The 16,481-nt window shown below is 52.2% G+C and overlaps 6 protein-coding genes across 6 annotated transcripts; 2 read left to right on the forward strand and 4 right to left on the reverse strand.

Moving 5' to 3' along the window:
• Positions 1 to 5: 5 nt before the first annotated feature.
• On the reverse strand, positions 6 to 6,691 carry ASPZODRAFT_89183 (hypothetical protein). Its single transcript, XM_022730349.1, has 2 exons — positions 1,106 to 6,691; positions 6 to 1,051 (listed from the first exon to the last, which is right to left on the reverse strand). The coding sequence occupies exons 1-2, from the start codon at positions 6,581 to 6,583 to the stop codon at positions 89 to 91; spliced, it is 6,441 nt and encodes a 2,146-aa protein (XP_022584253.1). The 5' UTR covers positions 6,584 to 6,691; the 3' UTR covers positions 6 to 88.
• Positions 6,692 to 7,482: 791 nt separating this feature from the next.
• Positions 7,483 to 8,990, reverse strand: ASPZODRAFT_58550 (hypothetical protein; the record flags this gene model as incomplete). Its single annotated transcript, XM_022728775.1, has 3 exons — positions 7,483 to 8,026; positions 8,286 to 8,854; positions 8,940 to 8,990. 3 exons carry the CDS (start codon positions 8,988 to 8,990, stop codon positions 7,483 to 7,485), a joined length of 1,164 nt encoding a protein of 387 aa, XP_022584254.1.
• Positions 8,991 to 9,359: 369 nt separating this feature from the next.
• ASPZODRAFT_128263 (hypothetical protein) lies at positions 9,360 to 10,551 on the forward strand. Its single transcript, XM_022721975.1, has 3 exons — positions 9,360 to 9,496; positions 9,779 to 10,114; positions 10,218 to 10,551. Exons 1-3 carry the CDS (start codon positions 9,383 to 9,385, stop codon positions 10,368 to 10,370), a joined length of 603 nt encoding a protein of 200 aa, XP_022584255.1. The 5' UTR covers positions 9,360 to 9,382; the 3' UTR covers positions 10,371 to 10,551.
• A 505-nt stretch (positions 10,552 to 11,056) lies between these two features.
• Positions 11,057 to 12,354, reverse strand: ASPZODRAFT_128264 (hypothetical protein). Its single transcript, XM_022721976.1, has 2 exons — positions 11,766 to 12,354; positions 11,057 to 11,700 (listed from the first exon to the last, which is right to left on the reverse strand). The coding sequence occupies exons 1-2, from the start codon at positions 12,243 to 12,245 to the stop codon at positions 11,227 to 11,229; spliced, it is 954 nt and encodes a 317-aa protein (XP_022584256.1). The 5' UTR covers positions 12,246 to 12,354; the 3' UTR covers positions 11,057 to 11,226.
• A 260-nt stretch (positions 12,355 to 12,614) lies between these two features.
• ASPZODRAFT_128266 (hypothetical protein) lies at positions 12,615 to 14,062 on the reverse strand. Its single transcript, XM_022721977.1, has 3 exons — positions 13,829 to 14,062; positions 13,640 to 13,771; positions 12,615 to 13,572 (listed from the first exon to the last, which is right to left on the reverse strand). The coding sequence occupies exons 1-3, from the start codon at positions 13,871 to 13,873 to the stop codon at positions 12,745 to 12,747; spliced, it is 1,005 nt and encodes a 334-aa protein (XP_022584257.1). The 5' UTR covers positions 13,874 to 14,062; the 3' UTR covers positions 12,615 to 12,744.
• Positions 14,063 to 14,321: 259 nt separating this feature from the next.
• Positions 14,322 to 16,318, forward strand: ASPZODRAFT_12863 (hypothetical protein; the record flags this gene model as incomplete). Its single annotated transcript, XM_022722073.1, has 2 exons — positions 14,322 to 14,514; positions 14,571 to 16,318. 2 exons carry the CDS (start codon positions 14,322 to 14,324, stop codon positions 16,316 to 16,318), a joined length of 1,941 nt encoding a protein of 646 aa, XP_022584258.1.
• Positions 16,319 to 16,481: the final 163 nt, after the last annotated feature.

The raw sequence follows: 16,481 nt of genomic DNA on the forward strand, positions 1-16,481 counted from the left end.
AAAAAAAAAAAAAAAAAAAACCATCTAGGCAGGAAGGGAAGAAAAAAAAGAAGAAGAAGAAGAAGAAGAAGAAGAAGAAGGTGAAAATTTATTTGGATCCTCCGGATCGGCGCTGCGTGAAACTGCGGCGGATACTCTCGCCCCAGGCGGAATTGCCCAGCGATTCCATCACGTCTTGCACACTCACGGCGCTGTTGGCGCGCGACCGTTCCGTCGCCGTGTGCGGGCTGGCCGGCACGTCGGTGCCATAGTATGCTGTTGTCGGCTCGTCCGTCATGCGGCGTGGCGACAGGGATGGGCTGATGCTCGACCACTCCGTCGGTGAGCTGAGGCTTCCCAGGTTGGTGTCGATCTTGGGCAGCACCCCGAACCGGGGGCTGCTACTGGTTCCACTGAGCGGCGACGTCGGGGACAGCATCGGCTGCATGGGTTCGTCGGTGGTGGTGGTGGTGGTGGTGGTGGTGGTCGTCTGGCCCGCGGAAGTTGAATCCCCCCCATCCACATGGTGATGATGATCTCCGTGGTTCTCGTTATTGCTCTGCTCTGGCTGGTCCACAAAGATCTCCGGGACGGAAAACTGCGGCACATCGGCCATCCGGGAGGCCTGCTTGGCCTTGATCCGGCGACGAAACTCGCGAGACCAGTACAGCGTGTCGAAGAAGCCGATGACCGTGTTGCGACGGACCGCCTCTTCAACGCGCTGCAGCCGGGCCCGACGACGCAGAAACTCCTCGAGTCGCAGACTCTTGCTGTCGCTGATGACATTGTAATGCGCCAAGATCATGAGACACGAGTGGAAGGAGATGCCGCGCACGGGATCCGCAGACACCAGCACCTCCTCGTAAAAGATGTTGAGTCGCTGTCGTCGTTTTCGGATCGTCTCGACAGGAAGCCGCTGCACAATCTCCGACAGTTTGTCTAGATCCACGCCGTCGACAGACCTCATACCGGGCACTAGAGAGTCGCGCCGGGTGACCGTACATTGTTCCAGTATACTCCCAATCGTAAACTCGCCTTCATATATGCGCATTGCAAAGATTCCAGAGAGTTCCTGTATCGAGGTCAGAAAATGAAAGAAGAAACGAAAGAAAAAAAGAAGGCTTACCCCCAGTAGTCTGGGAAACTGCTCCTTGGAAATGTATCCCACGCCGTCCGGGTCAAAGGTGGCCCAGGCCTGTTTGAAGCGACGGATTTCCTCCCGACTGATGACATACAGGCCGCTGCTCCGCTGATAGACATAGGAAAAGCTTTCGAAGATGAGCGAGACAAACAAGGATACAAAAATATACATGCTGATGATGTTCCAGGCAATAAAGAGCGTTCGGGCCCAGACCGCACTGCCGCAGTCGTTGTCGAGAAAGTTGTCGCTATACGTGCAAAACGGAGTCTCGAGCCCGGCAAAGTCCTCCATAAGCTGGTTCCATCCTTCGCCGCAACTGGTTCGGAACAGGAAGATGAGGGCCTTGGGAACATCGCGGAAGTTGAGGTTGTTGGTCTCGTTCTCCCCAAACTTGGTGAGGCCGAACGTTTGGTTCAGGGCGATTGCGAAGACCAGGAACAGGACAAACCACGTGGCCAGCAGGTTGCCGATCGCCGTGAAACTGGCGGCTGCCGTCTTGAACAGCTGGTCGAGCTGGTTGTTCCGGGGTATGAGCATGAGCGCGATGGAGACGAGGAAGAGCTTGTTCAGGATCAATATCGCCTGGTTGGAGGAGATCAGGTTCAGAATGGTGGTCGTGAAGGTGCCCGGCACGGCGACCATGGAGTACAGGTCCCAGGAACTTCTGGTGAACCGCTGCCAGCCTAATCCGATGACCCGAATGATCACGTTCGCCAAGTAGACAAAGGTGAACAGGAAGAAGAGGGCTCCTCGAATGTAGTCCCACATCTTCACCTCCGGATAGAACTCAAGCACGAGGAGTAACAGATGCAGCATCAGAACCCCGGTGACGAATTTCGCCCACCGCCCATGTTTCTTGACGGCGATCTTGTAGCACCGTATTTGCCACTGCTTGCTCTTTTGGTCAAGGGAGCGTTTCGACGGTGAGATCTGCCGCAGGAGTTTCCGCAATTCCAGCCACGAGCGTTGTTCGGCAGTCAGGAACGCCACGCCAGTCTGTTCCGTGTAGTTGCGCATAAACACAGACACAAACAGGGTCAACACGAAGACGGCGCCGAGAAGGTTGAAGACCACGAAGAAAAGACCATTGGCCGGGGATGCATTATCTTGTGGCTGTACGTCCACGCCTGTGATGCTCATGGCGCTCTGTTGGACATCGATCCAGCCTTCTTGGGATACAATCTGGAAGAGGATGAACAACGAGTTGCCAAAGTTGTCGAAATCATAATATGGATTCGCGGCCACGCGTGGCGCCCAGACGTTCCAGTTGTAGGGTGAGCTGGCGTACTCGTCCACGCAGGCATCGAGGCTGCCACTGACATTCCCGTCATTACACTCCATAAGCTGTCCGTTGAACAGGTTGACGGCGTAGATCGCAAAGGGGACCAGAAAGCTCATGGATACGGCAGCAGTGGCAATGACTTTCCACCCCCCGACAATGATCACAGAGTGGAAGGTGTCCTTTGCACTGTCGCTGAGGTTCAGCAGCCTCAACGCCCTGAGAGCCTTGAAGGCTCCGATGGCCCGAGAAACATTCCAGTCGGAATAGAGGGAGCCGACGACGCTAATCCACAGTGTAATCAAGACGATTCCGTCGATGAACCCCCACGATCCCCGGAAGTACGCGTTGGGCGTCCAGAAGAAGCCATCCGCAATCACCTTGATGATTGCTTCGACCGTGAAGACAACCGCAAAGCCCAGATCGGTGTAGACGAACCAGTTTTTGCTGTTCGCAAAATGATTCCGTTGATAGATCGGGGTCGTAATGCAGGCAAGCAGCACCATCGAAACAATGGCTGCATAGATAAAAGCCGAAAAGGTGTACCAGACGGGCTTGTAGGGGTCCACCCCTTCCGCACGCTGGTTCCCGCGCCCAGGCCCGACGATCCGTTGACACAGTTTGCGGATAGGATTGCCCGGGGCGAAGATGAAGAGAGACTTGTTGTAGCTGGGGTGCTTGAGAAGGTACTCGCGCTGCGCCCGCTTTCGTTGCTCTGCAGCGGAAACGACTTCTCGGGCCATGGCTTTTGGATCGAGTTCCTCATAGGCCCGGGAGAATTTGAGCTTCGAATAGAATGGATTCGGCTCACGGCGCATGATTGATGTGCTGATCTTTGTCCAGAATTGCGAGAGGACGCCCGGCTGCACAGCGTCATAGGTGGCCGTCTCCGCCGCAAGCGTGTCTGCACGACGGTTGTTGGACGGCGTTTCTTGTTTATTATCGTCTTCATCAAGGAATTCGCGGACCACGGCATCTTTGAGAAGCATCTCCAGGGCCGCCGGTGCATGATCCAGCGGGTCTTTATATCGGCTCGAGTCGCGACCCAGCTTCAAAATCGTCGAGAGCGAAAGGTTACCCTGAGACGATGAACTGACTTGTTTCTGCTCCAAGAACGCTTTAACCTGGTGGAGTCGTTTTTCATCCTCTGACACATCAAAACTCTCCTGGATGACAGCAATGAACATGTTGAGGACGATGAAGTTGGCGACGATGAACCACAGGATGAAGAAGATTGCCGAAATCCAAGCTGTCTTGAAGTGCGTGGTATACGCTGTCGCATTGTACAGAATAGTTGTCCAATTCTCGCTTGACAACAATTGGTACATTCCCAGGAAGGAGAGATAAATGTCGGAAAAATCCATCTCGATGAGGTTGCCGCTTGGGTCGTACTCTGGAATTTGCCCACGGAACAGCTGAGACGCAAAGATGGCCGCGAGGAAAGTGATCAAGAACACGAAAACGATGAGGTTGAGCAAACCTACCGTGTTGCTGAACACAACAAGGATAAGGTTCCTTGTCACTGGGATCGCGAGGACAACCCGGTACACTCGGAGAATCTGGAAAAGCGTGAGGACAGCATACGGGCCCTGGTGGTTCTTGATAGCAGGGACCTGGATGATGCAAGTGACCACCACGAGCCCTAGATCGACCCAATTACGGCGCTTCGTGTGGAATGCACGCCAGTCGGAGACAAAACGAATGATGATTTCGAGCAGTAGGCCTAGAGTGACGACGATCTCAGTGTTTTCGATGAACTGCGTGCGATCATTTCCCATGGACGCGCTCCGCATAGCCTGCACCACAAGGTCAAAGGTAATGAGGCAGACCCAGAAAAACTCGGTCCTGTCGTACACGCGTTTGAGGGTGCTGACCTTGCGCGAGGACAGGTCCTCCTCGTCGACATTGTCGATGTTTTTCACAGCAAAGGCGCTCCGTTTGCTTTCCTCACGGATGACCTGAAAGGAGTGCGTAATGACCGCGACCAACAAATTGACCAGCCACAGGCCGAGGATCACGATGCCCAGGGCGAAGAACAAGGCAGACGCGAGGTAGTCGCTGTCTGTGGTATAATACAGAATATCCGTAAAGGTGTTTGAGCTCATGACGACGAAGACGAGCTCTAGTGAATTGGCAATATTGTCGAAGCTCATGGTAGCGTTGTAGGGGTTGTCGCCTTCCACACAGAGGGAGCCTTGAGGACAGAGATATCCTTTGGGTCCATATCCTGAAGCCGAGCCATCGGCCTTCAGCCACTGCATCCCCGCCCCAGTACTTGCATTCAAATATCCGCCACAGAATTGGAGAACATTGTATGGATCGTTCAGCGTGAAATTGCTTTGCCCCTCAGGATCAACCCAGACACAGGTCCGCCGCAGACTGGACTTGAAGCTCTGGACCCCTACGATTGCGAAAAGGAGCCAGAAGAAGGAAATAAGAAAAGCCACATGTCCCAGCAATGGAGCTGCTTTCTTAAGACTTCGGATGATGACTGACGTGCCATTCGTCAGGGAAAGAAGACGCAAGATCCGCAGACAGCTCAGCATCCGGAACACATAAAGTTGATTCCGAGACTCCAATCCCTCCAAGGAAAGCCAGAATGAGATCCAGTACGAGACCAGAGCGACAAAGTCGACACGGTTGAAGGAATGCCGCAGGAAAGCGCGATGAGCCAGTCGAACCCGTCGTTTGTGGAGAGGATCGTTAATCATCACCTCTTCCTCGTATTGGTTCAATCCGGTGAAGGTACGTAATATAGAAGCCTGAGGATCCGGGGCAGCCGTGGTCGGCCTTTTGGTGGACAGCTGCCTCTGCGGAGTGATGATGGCTTTCCCTCTTTCCGTCATGGCTTTCCTGAGCCCGAGGGATCGATTCAACGTACTATATTCTCTAGGGTTGATGACGAAGCCGGAGACCAACACCTTTGCGACAATTTCGAGGGTATAGATGATGAAGATGGCGCAAAAGACATAATCCATGGGAGCCTCTCCCCAGCGGGTTGAGCGCGAGCTGGCCCAGACTGATTTGCTTGATTCGATTGCTAGCAGGATGGTTTGGATGAAGATGACGACGAGGATGAAGGGTTCGGTGAAGGGATGAACCAGCACATCACATAGCCGTGTTCGGATCGGGTTGGTGGGAGACAGGATCCCGAGCGACTTCCCTCTCAGCGGGTTGTTCCGGATCCTCCATGCTGTCCCCGTTGATCGTTTCTCAGCAGAGCTGCGGGAGGTGAATATCCCGCCACCGTGCAGCGAGTCATGAGCGTATTCGGACATGGCGGGGAGCGACGGTGGCGCATCGAGGCGCGAGTTCTTCCATTGTTCCTCCCGTATAATAGACTGTTCCACCACCTCTGGTTCGTTACTCAGATTGACGATTCGTTGGGACATGGACTTCATCATGGAGCTCGCTCGGTGAATAGCCCCGGACGCCGATGCCGCTGACGGCGACAGCGAGCGAGACCGATCGCCTGTACTGGCACTCCCCCGACGTCTCCCACCCAAACCACTCTCCAAGTGCGGCAAGTCATCTCCCAGCCGGGATCCCGTCCGGTCGCTTCGGTCATCTCCCATGAGGTCTGCATGCGCCGCTGCCGCCGCGCCACTGATCGGCTGCAGGTATCTTCGATCGGTCAAGGGAGCAGTGTCCTCGTTCGTGTCGGCCGCTGGGAACGACTGGTCCGACTCATCGAAGGTGGTGTAGGTATCGAGAGGGACTGTATCCATGTCGTCGTCGTGATTGTAGGAGCCGGACGGGAATCTTGACAGCGGGGTTGTACGCTGCTGCGGGCTCTCGAAACTGAGTCCAACCGAGGACATCGCCCGTGCAAATCCCCCCAGATCGTCCACCGCATGCGTATTGTTATTATGATGATCATTCTGCTGAGGGTTCTCTGCTGTTGTGTCCACGTAGGGCGAGGCACGGGCGTTGGCGTCCGGGAAGTCGACCTCAACCCTTCCATCGACAATGGGCGACGCATCGGAGATCCTCTCGTAATTCCTAAACGACGCTCCTCCCACCAGCGAGCGTCGAGATAGAAACCGGCTCGCCGCGCTGCTCGTCCGCCGCCGGCCACGCTCCCCTGCATCGGCCGGTCGCGACAGATCCTGCAGCGGGATGGGCTGCACCCCCGACGGCTGGTCGTCTCTGTTCTCGCGACCCCCGTGGTTCGACGACGCCATCGTAGGCAGCTGGGTTGCGGGTGTCTATCCGATCGCAGGCATCGCAGGAGAAAATCGGGGATTGTCGGGGAGATAGGTGGTTGTTGTTGGTTTTTTTTTTTTTTTTTTGCAATGATTATTTTGAAACTGAAAATAATTAAAATAAAAAATCCTTGTCGGTATGCGTCGTCGTAAGTACTCGTCAGGGTGGAGAAAACCAGAGGCCAGGAACAGGAACAAGAACAGGAACAGGACGGGGAGTGGTCGCAGTCGCGGTAGGAACGCAAGGATGGCGAAGGGAAGCAGTTATCGAAAGCATTGGAATTAGTAGTACATAGTTCACGCAGAGACCACTTCCTCAGACAAGTTACCTAACAACTGGACACCTTTTTCTTGCCTAGACCTTCGTCCACGGATGCTTTTGGCGCGGCAGAGCTTGGACCGGATCAGCCACCAACTGGGGCTTTCTTTGGTTGTCAAGACATGACGGCGACTTCTGGCTGGTCAATGCAGCTCTTCGCTACAGGGAGGAGTAGGCTGAGCCATGCCCCTTAAACAGAAGAAGCGTGAGACAGGAGCGTCAGCCACAGTTAGACTGAAGCTAATGGGTGGTGGTGGTGAATAGAGTGGAAATGAGGTTATTGTCGGATTTTAATATGAGTACGTACGTCTACACTGCGTTTAGTATAGCACTGTATAATAACATAACTACTACAGTAGATAGAATGACATGAAGTACGTACACATAACTAACTGTAGTAAATACTAGTTACTAACTGTTCGATGTCATTTCTGCAGCCCCGCTGTTCCAAAAATAAACAAGGCAGACTACGAATCTACGATAACGCTCGGTTCCAGCATGTTGGTTTCATGTTCGCTAATAATAACTGGTAACTAATTGTCGAGGATTGATAAGGTGATCAGTCCGTTTCCATGTGATGCTCATCCGCATCCTGGCCCTTCACCTGGGCCCGGACGCCCTCCACAAAGGCTTCGACTGCATCACCGCCGCCGAGCGGGACTCCCCCATGACGCATGAACCCTCCGTTCGCCACGGGCACCTTGAGGGCCTCGCTAATGCTGGGCAACCCTCCCTCACGTAGGGCTACAGTCAGGCTCGCCAGACTCTGGGTAAATTGCGGGGAGCGCAGGACTCGTCGTAGGATATCCTTCTTCTGCGAGATGTCGAGGGATTGCATGATGGCTTCGGCGAGCTCCGCGTTCGTCTCGGTGGCGTCCACGTCCTCAATCTCCTGCGCCAGCAACACAAGGCTGGACGGCAGGAAGCCCAGCAGATGGTCAACAGTCTCGGTGTCGGCAGACTCGATGAACGGCAACGTCGACGACGGGGAAAGCAGATCTTGCAGGGTTGTGAATGGCTTTTCTTGGCTTTGAGCTCGGTTGCCTTGGAGGGACCGCAGGAAATCCTGCACCACATCCGACGGGTTTGACGAACCAGCCGCCCTGCAAGGCAGAAAAGGAAATCCGTAAGCCTATGCAAAATACACTTGGAGCGTGGCAGAAGAAGAAAAAGAAGATTTGCAACAATCGAAAGAAGCTAAACAGTCGCACAGAGACATGGATAAAAAAAGTGGGGGGGGGGGGGGGGAAGAAACAAGACAACCGTAAATCATTTCATGTGTAGAACAGGCAGAACAGGAAAGAATATAGGATAGCTCAAAATCACCAATTGATATATTGGGATCTGGAGAGTTGTACCTACGCTCTTCCGCCATCCGCGCCGCCTTCTCTAGACTGTTCCCCCTCTTCTCTGATATCCCCTCCCGTCGCATCGGGGCCTGCACCGCCACTGCTCCCTCCGTGGTTGTGGCTGGGGTCATGGTCAACGCCTTCAACATCCTCCATCGTCTCGTCGTCGTTGTCGTCACCCCCCATGGGGCCCCTGGGAAGCAGAGCAATTTCGGTCTCGACGTCCACATCTTCACCCTGCAATAGGGCGTTGACGATGTCTCCAAGCTTCAAATCCCTCGGGCTGAACCAGTTGGGGTTGCCCTGCTCGTGTTGGCTTTTCGACTGCAGCCAGAAGAGGTAGCGCTGGGAGCTGGACGAGAACTTGAGGACAAAGATCCGGCCATCTGTAGGAGCATCCTTGCCGGCAGGCTTATAGGGCGTAAAGCTCCCGTCACTCGGAACCATGACCAGGTCCACCTCGGGCTCGGTCAGCGGTACGTCTCGTGGCCGCCAGCAGAAATGGATCAGGTCATCTTCAGAATAGAGGTAGATGTAGCCCGGCTCAGGCTTAGGTTTCACCACCGGAGGTGACCTCGAGGTCTATCCACAGGGGTTTCCGTCAGTCAAAGCTGCTCTCTTCTCTTGGGGAAGGGAAGGCAGCTCTCAGCTCCTCCGCCTCACTCACCTCCAGATCACAGATGCCTGCTTTGAACGTGATAATAGGAATCATAGACATGATGGAGAGTTGATATGGACCGTCTGTTTTGATTCGAAGAATGGACTGTCTATTTTGCTTCAAGAGAAGAGGGAAGGTAAGGTCGCCCCAAGTGAGTTGGTTCTGGTTAAGCCCAGAGCCAGTCAGACTAACTCAAAAAGATACGTCAGTCCGCGATGTTTTGCTCAGCAGCTTCCCGTCTGCGCAAGTGGTCGCTGTGGGCTGCCGTAGAACATCGGCCGGCCCCAAATCGGCACTAGCGCCTTTCGGCTAACTGATAGGGCTCGTGTTCCCACAAACACTCTGGATTTCCCGCTCCGGAGCCCCAGTAGTCAGTCACACATCAATTCGACAACCACCCGCCGTCGACAACCACCTTCACCTCCCTACAATCTTCGTCCCCAGCAGCCAATATGTCGGACTCTACTGTTGGCCAGACGAAGCAGTTTGGAAAGGGCCAGAGGACCGTTCCGGCCCAGAAGGCCCAGAAATGGTACCCCGTGGATGACGAGTCGCAGCCCAAGAAAGTCAGTACACCCTGAGCAGAAAAGAAGAGAGAAGAGGCGATGAGATGTGTTTTCTACGTGCGCTGCGACACCATTGTTTTCCTGTCGGGAAAAGAAATGATCATATCGTGGTCCTTTTTTCTCCCTCCCGTCTGCGCCAGTGTCTGTGTGGAGGGTTAATCATACGTTGATAACGGAATCGCATCGCTTTCTTTCGATCTTTCTCTCTGATATGCTCAAAAAAAACAAGCCAAGACTCGGGTTTGGTTGAAGTCAACATTGTCTAACATTTCGTTTGAACAGGTTCGCAAGACTATTCGTCCCACGAAGGTTCGGGAGAGCCTCCAGCCCGGCACCATCCTCATCCTCCTCGCCGGTCGCTTCCGTGGCAAGCGTGTCATCCTCCTCAAGCACCTCGACCAGGGTGTTCTCCTCGTCACCGGTCCCTTCAAGATCAACGGTGTCCCTCTCCGACGGGTGAACGCTCGCTACGTGATCGCCACTAGCAAGCGTGTGGATATCAGCTCGGTTGACCAGACCGTCCTGGAGAAGGCCTCCGTCCCCGAGTACTTCACCAAGGAGAAGAGCAAGGAGAAGAAGACCGAGGAGGCTTTCTTCAAGCAGGGCGAGAAGCCCGAGGTACGTTTGGATATATATATATATATATATATATCATGTCTATACTGGAATATTGTTCCAAATGGCGCCTGGGGTATCAAGGGTGCTAATTCAATATCTACAGAAGAAGAAGGTTACCAGCGCTCGTGCCACCGACCAGAAGGCTATCGACCAGACCATCCTGGCCAGCATCAAGAAGGAGACCTTCCTCGATAGCTACCTCGCTGCCACTTTCAGCCTCCGGAACGGCGACAAGCCCCACGAGATGAAGTGGTAGATGTGCGACGCGGCGGCCGCGGGTTCGGTAATATGTGTGGAGGGATTTCACGAGGGGTTTGGCTAGCTTGCAAAAAAAAAAAAAGGCTCTCTCTCTCTCTTTTATCTCCCCCATCGTGGTCTCCGTCCCCGTGGGTTTGGGGGGAGAGATGAATTGCATATCTCTTTTGCAGCGCAGGAGGAACAGCTCATGAAATATGTAACTCGATGCGGTGTCCGCTTTTGCTTAGGCTTACGGTAATTCGGAAAAAAACCCGGTTGTTGTTTTCTTGTTTCACGAACTGTGTTCCCTCCAGCGTCGCCGATCTTGCAAGTCTTTTTTTTTTTAAAGAAAAGAAAGGCCAAACAAAAAAAAAATGTGATCAAAAAAATTTATATTTCCAGCTGTCCTGCATATCCCAATTCGTGAGGCTGGAAATTCTTTCATGTTCAGTATGATACATCTCCGATTTCCAAATTCAAGGCGGAAATTCTAAAAAATTGGGAAATTACCTTGTTCTTGCCTCTCGTCCCATTGTGCTTAATTCGCGCCGACAGCGAGATGTAGTCGAGTTGTTGCCACTGCCAAGAACCTCGCTTTTAGATGATATCAAACGCTAATAGGCATGAAACACTCTCTCCCCTGTGATACAAATCGATAATGCTGATCATGAAGAGCTTGAGTCATGATAGGAATAAGGGGGATATACAAGTGGTTCATTACTTATCTAACCTAGTATCCTGAAACAGAGCCATCTATGCGGATACCATACTACATAGGTGAAAACAGAGAGCTACTACATATACTACCTATAATACAGACCGTACCAGGAAGGAAAAACCCCCAAAAATCATACAAAGTGAGCTCCTCGTCCATTTCATCTCTTCATGCGCGCGTTCCGTCTTGCCTTCTCAGCGGCTCGTCTCGCACTCTCGCTGGCACCGTCATCATCATCATCTACCCCAAGTGATGTCCCGCAGATCCAGTCCAGGATCCCCCAGGTGCCGTAATTACCGGAGCCGCCACTTATCATATGGTCGTCAACCCGGCGCGCAATCCCGAAGAGGAAGAACCGAGTCGGCATGATTGTGTACCCGGAGTAGGCGAACGTCTCTTCGATCGAAATGATGATCAAGTAAACCAGGTACGTTAGCAGGTGGAACCGGAACAGCACGGCTGGTCCGTAGGTAGGGGCAAACGTCTTCAGCAGGTATACCAGCGGGTGGTCGTAATGCGCAGTAAGAGGGTACGGCGAGACCAGCGTATGATACCAGTTGTTATGATACCTGTTTACAATCGTGCGACGTCTTTTTGGGTGCAAGGCATATCGGTGTATGACATACGTCAGGATCTGGTTGATGTGAGCTCTCGACATATATATTATATTTTATCAAGGGGCAGTATATTGTTACTCACCTCTCGGACCACCATCCCACGAGTGATGTCCTTTCCGATTTCCCAAGGCATAGGCAACTTGATCGACACTTTCAGGGCGCTTCGCAATTTCAGTTCCCGCATGAGAAGATGTTCGATACCCGTCTGCACGGCAATGCCCAGGGCGATATTGAACAGTGCCCATCCTGCAACCTTGAATTCCCTGAGTCGGATCTTCCCACGCTTCTTGCCACTCGGCAATCCGTGCTCCCCTTGCGCTTTGAAAATAACGGCCGCAGATGGCGTCAGGATGTCAAAGAGAAAGAAGATAACTGACGGAAAGACGTAGAAGAGGAGGCGCACAGCGATGGTGCCGAACAACTCGACGCGCAAAGCCGAATGCGACAGCACAAGAGTCGTCCATGTCACATAGAAGAAAACCAGGTTCAGAGTCGTGCTGTACGTTGAGAGAGTCGGTATCAATAGCACGGAAAGCACTGGTAGTGAGAAGAGCGCATCCATTATATAGGCCTTCTTGTTGGAGCAGTAGTTAGTACTGATTATCGTTGATTGCTCAAGTCATAGCTGCAAAAGCGAGGCATCTGCAGTCTATATAGATAGTCGCCAGCTATTTTTACATACCATGACGGTTCAAAGAGACAAAGGAAATATGGTGGTGAGAAGGAAGCCGGGGGGCATCAAAGGAAGTTGTCGAGGCGGTGCTGTTTACGTCACTGCGGCGTCGAACATTGTATAGAAACCAGGGAGTTTGGTGCCGTGCCTTACAACACAACACAATCAATAGTTATTGAATAGGTCCCTAGTATATCATCTCTGGATCCCAATATTTAGAAAGATTAAAAAATATAGAAAATATAATAGAATCATAGAGTCATTACTCGGCACAGTCAATCTATCTATCTACATTCGCCAATATAAACCAAGATGTTCTTTGCTGATTATACTAACAGGGTATCCTAGTGACAAAGAATTTGATACATGAATGACTCAAGGGACTGGGCTAGGAAGCCGGGCTTGTCACGCCGTTCTTCTTTCCCCAGTTCCATGTTATCTTCCTGAGGTCAGGGATAACATATAAGAATACCAGGCTGCTAAGCCAACCGAGTAAGGTGTCAACAATGACATTATTTTTCGGACTTGGACCGAGAGCCGTGCCTTTCATGAGATGTCCGACGAGCATCGTTGTGATGAGATATTCGCCGCGTTCCAATGCCTGGATCGAGATGCGCGCGACTTCCTCTGGTGTTTGCGGCTTGTCGGCCTCTTCTAACTTTTGGGTCAGCTTCGGCTTCGACTTCTGTTCGTTTTCATAGCCGCCAGTCAGGATACCCATAGGAAAGACGGCGTGGATTTTGACATCGGCATAAGGAGCTGTAGCGTTAGCTTTGTTGGAGCGTGCGCCATTGTACATCTCGATTTCCTGGGATAGAGTGTCTGCCAAGGAGCGTATGGCGGCCTTTGCCGGAGAATAAGGCCCATAGCCCGCAATAGGAAAAAAAGCAAGTGTAGAGGAAGTGAATATCAGGTGTCGTCTCGAACTCTTCGACTGCCCATCTTGAGTCACTGGAGCAAGCCATTTCCTCAACGTCGCATGAGCGGTATACGCGGCAGTCCAATATATGGTATCCATCTGATCCCTTAGCGTTTGTATACCCGTGTCTACGAATAAACCAGGATGAGAAAACCCCGCACAACACCATACAACATCAGGTGCAACACCATTATTCCATTGAGTCACTTCGTCGAGGATTCGCTCGCATTCGGTTGGGTTGGTGAGGTCGGCACTAATGTAGTGAAATCGTTGTTTTTCGGGGGATGCGGCAGCGGCCTGTTTTACCAAAGAGATAAGAGTCAATTTGAACGGCCTTCGTAATGAGTGAATGGAGTAGGCACACCTTGATAACTTCCAAGGCATTCTCAAGTTTCTTGACAGTGCGCGCAACTATCACGACATTCGCTCCTTTCCCTGCTAATTGAACAGCAGCCTCTCTGCCCATTCCCTCCGAGCCGCCAGTGATGAGGACAGTCTAAGTTCGAAGAAAAATTATTAGTAAAATATATGCCAACTAGGCTTTGCTTTTTACCTTGCCATCAACGTGGAATTCGTTCCGAGAGCCAAACCCGAACATTTTGGCTATGATGTACGCGAGGATACTGCAGCAAATTGCAGAGATTCCTATGCTCCGAAGATCATAGCTCATAGGGATAGAGTAAAAGATAATCGATGATTATCTAGATATAACAGAAAAGTAAAGGAGTCAACCGTAGGGTTTCAATAATGGTAAGAAGTAAGCTGACCTGATCATCGTAAGCTGACTTGATCTGTGGCTGAGAAGGTGTATCAATGCAATGTTGTACAAAACAAACCGAGGACTGTAACTTTCATGGTATTGACACAGATTATTACAAAAGAAATACCGTTTGCAAAAAAAACTTTAGACAAACCATGCAAACATACCTCTTCTGGTCTGAAGCTTTGCGGGCGGTGAAGCGCCCCAAATTTTTATCGACTTTATCGCCGAAACATTCTGCAGAGAGGTTTAGAAGGAGCGCAAACAGTTTCTACAGAAGACGACCATGGGCAGAAAGAGAAAGGCCGGGGGCCGCTCCTCCGGAGTGTCTTCTACGGAAGAGCAAGCCTCAATGAACTCCAAGTTTGCTCTCGAAGAACGATTTGATGATTCTGAAGACGAGTTCCAAGCGGGCCGCGATCAGATTCTGCTTGATGAAGCCCCAGAGGCAAAAAGAAGACGACGATTGGCAGAGCAAGGTTTGGAGCCTCTCTTGAGTTGGGATATAGTGTTTTTTCTGACTCGTTTTCTCCAGATGAGTATTTCCAGCCCTCTGACGAGGAAGTTATGGGTTACGAGTCAGTGGATGAGGACGACGTCGAAGATGAAGATGACTACGATGAAGACGATATGGAACTGGACTCGAAGAGCAAAAAGAAAATGCGCCGCGGCTCGGCCAGCGGCTCCGAAGACGGTGACGAGGATGGTATTGCCGCCTGGGGTTCCTCGAAAAAGGACCTCTACAATGCAGACCAGATCGAGACAGAGATCGATGCCATGGAGGAGGAGGAAGAAGCCAAGAGACTTCAGCAAAAGCACTTGCAGGCAATGAACGAAGAAGATTTCGGCTTTGACGAAAGTGAATGGGCAGATGCTGGGAAAGGACAAGACGAGGAAGATGAAGCCGAAGCCGTGACTGAAGTGCTCCCACAAATGGAAATCACGGACGACATGAGCACTGATGAACAGCTCAAGATCCTAAAGTCAAGATATCCCGAATTCGAACCATTAGCAAAGGATTTTGTTGATTTCCAAGCGACTTATCGGGATCTCGAACAGGCAGCCAAGGCCGCCGGAAGTGTCACTGATCCATCAGAACCAGCGCCAACAGCCGTCATTAAGCTACGCGCACTGGCGGCCTATCTCGGTACAATTAGCATGTATTTCATGCTTCTCGCCTCTCCTTCCCAAGGTGCTAGCGAGAAACCGATGCCTCTAGCCCCTGCTCAATTACGAGATCACCCAGTTATGGGGTCTTTGGTCAAATTCAAAAAGCTTTGGGAGACAGTCAAGGACCTCAGCAACGTCGAGGCTTCTGACGATGAGGAGGAAGATGAAGAGTTGGATATATCTCTCCCATCCAAAGCAGACAAACCTGCCAAGAAGACGGAAGCCAATAAGTCCAAGCCCTCGCAGCCGAAGAAGAAGTTGACCAAGGCACAGCGGGCTGCCGCGGCGGCACAAGCGGCAGCAGAGGCGCAGAAAGCCGAAAGGATGCGTGAGACCGAGGCGGGTCTTGCTGATCTGTCAACTCTCGCAACAGATACGGCCAGGAAACGAAAGGCGCTCAAGAAGTCGAAGATCACAAACGCAGATGGTGACAACTCCGACTTTGGGGACGAGGACGCTCTCACCTCCAAAGAGGCCGAAGAAAAGGCCAAGCAGAAGCGCTCCCTACGCTTCTACACCTCCCAGATTGCACAAAAGGCCAACAAACGTACTGCTGCCGGCCGCGATGCCGGTGGTGATGCTGACCTGCCTTACCGGGAGCGCTTGAAGGATCGCCAAGCCCGTCTGAATGCCGAGGCCGAGAAGCGTGGTAAAAAGCAGCCCAGCAAGATGGAGGAGCTTGGCGGAGACAGCGATGACGACGATCACCGCGTTGCCGGCCAGGTCCGGGGCGATGGTGCCGGCACTGATGAAGATGAGTACTATGACATGGTGGCAGCACGCTCGAAGCAGCGCAAGGCCGAGAAGAAAGCGCGCGCAGATGCTCACGCCGCGGCCGCCCGGGAAGGCGGACGAGTCGAGGTGCAGGAGGAGGTCGGACCGGACGGCAAGCGAGCCATTTCGTACCAGATCGAGAAGAACAAGGGTCTCACGCCCAAGCGTAATAAGGACTCTCGCAACCCGCGTGTCAAGAAGAGGAAGCGATACGAGGAGAAGAAGAAGAAGTTGGCCAGTATCCGCCAGGTCTACAAGGGTGGAGAAGGCCGAGGAGGTTATGGTGGCGAACTTACTGGTATCAAGACCAACCTGGTCAAGAGTGTCAAGCTTGGATAACTTTCATGTTCCTGATAAATCTATTTGGATGCATATTCGCCTCGGCATTCACTGCATAACATTCTTCAGAGCTATGTATATAATTAGTACAAGGATATGGTTGTTTCTCTTGGACCTATTCATCACAGGCATTTGGAATAATAGATAAAAAAGCAGTGGATGA

This window comes from Penicilliopsis zonata (assembly GCF_001890105.1).
Source record: "Penicilliopsis zonata CBS 506.65 unplaced genomic scaffold ASPZOscaffold_2, whole genome shotgun sequence".
In the NCBI taxonomy this organism is placed as follows: Eukaryota; Fungi; Ascomycota; class Eurotiomycetes; order Eurotiales; family Aspergillaceae; genus Penicilliopsis; species Penicilliopsis zonata.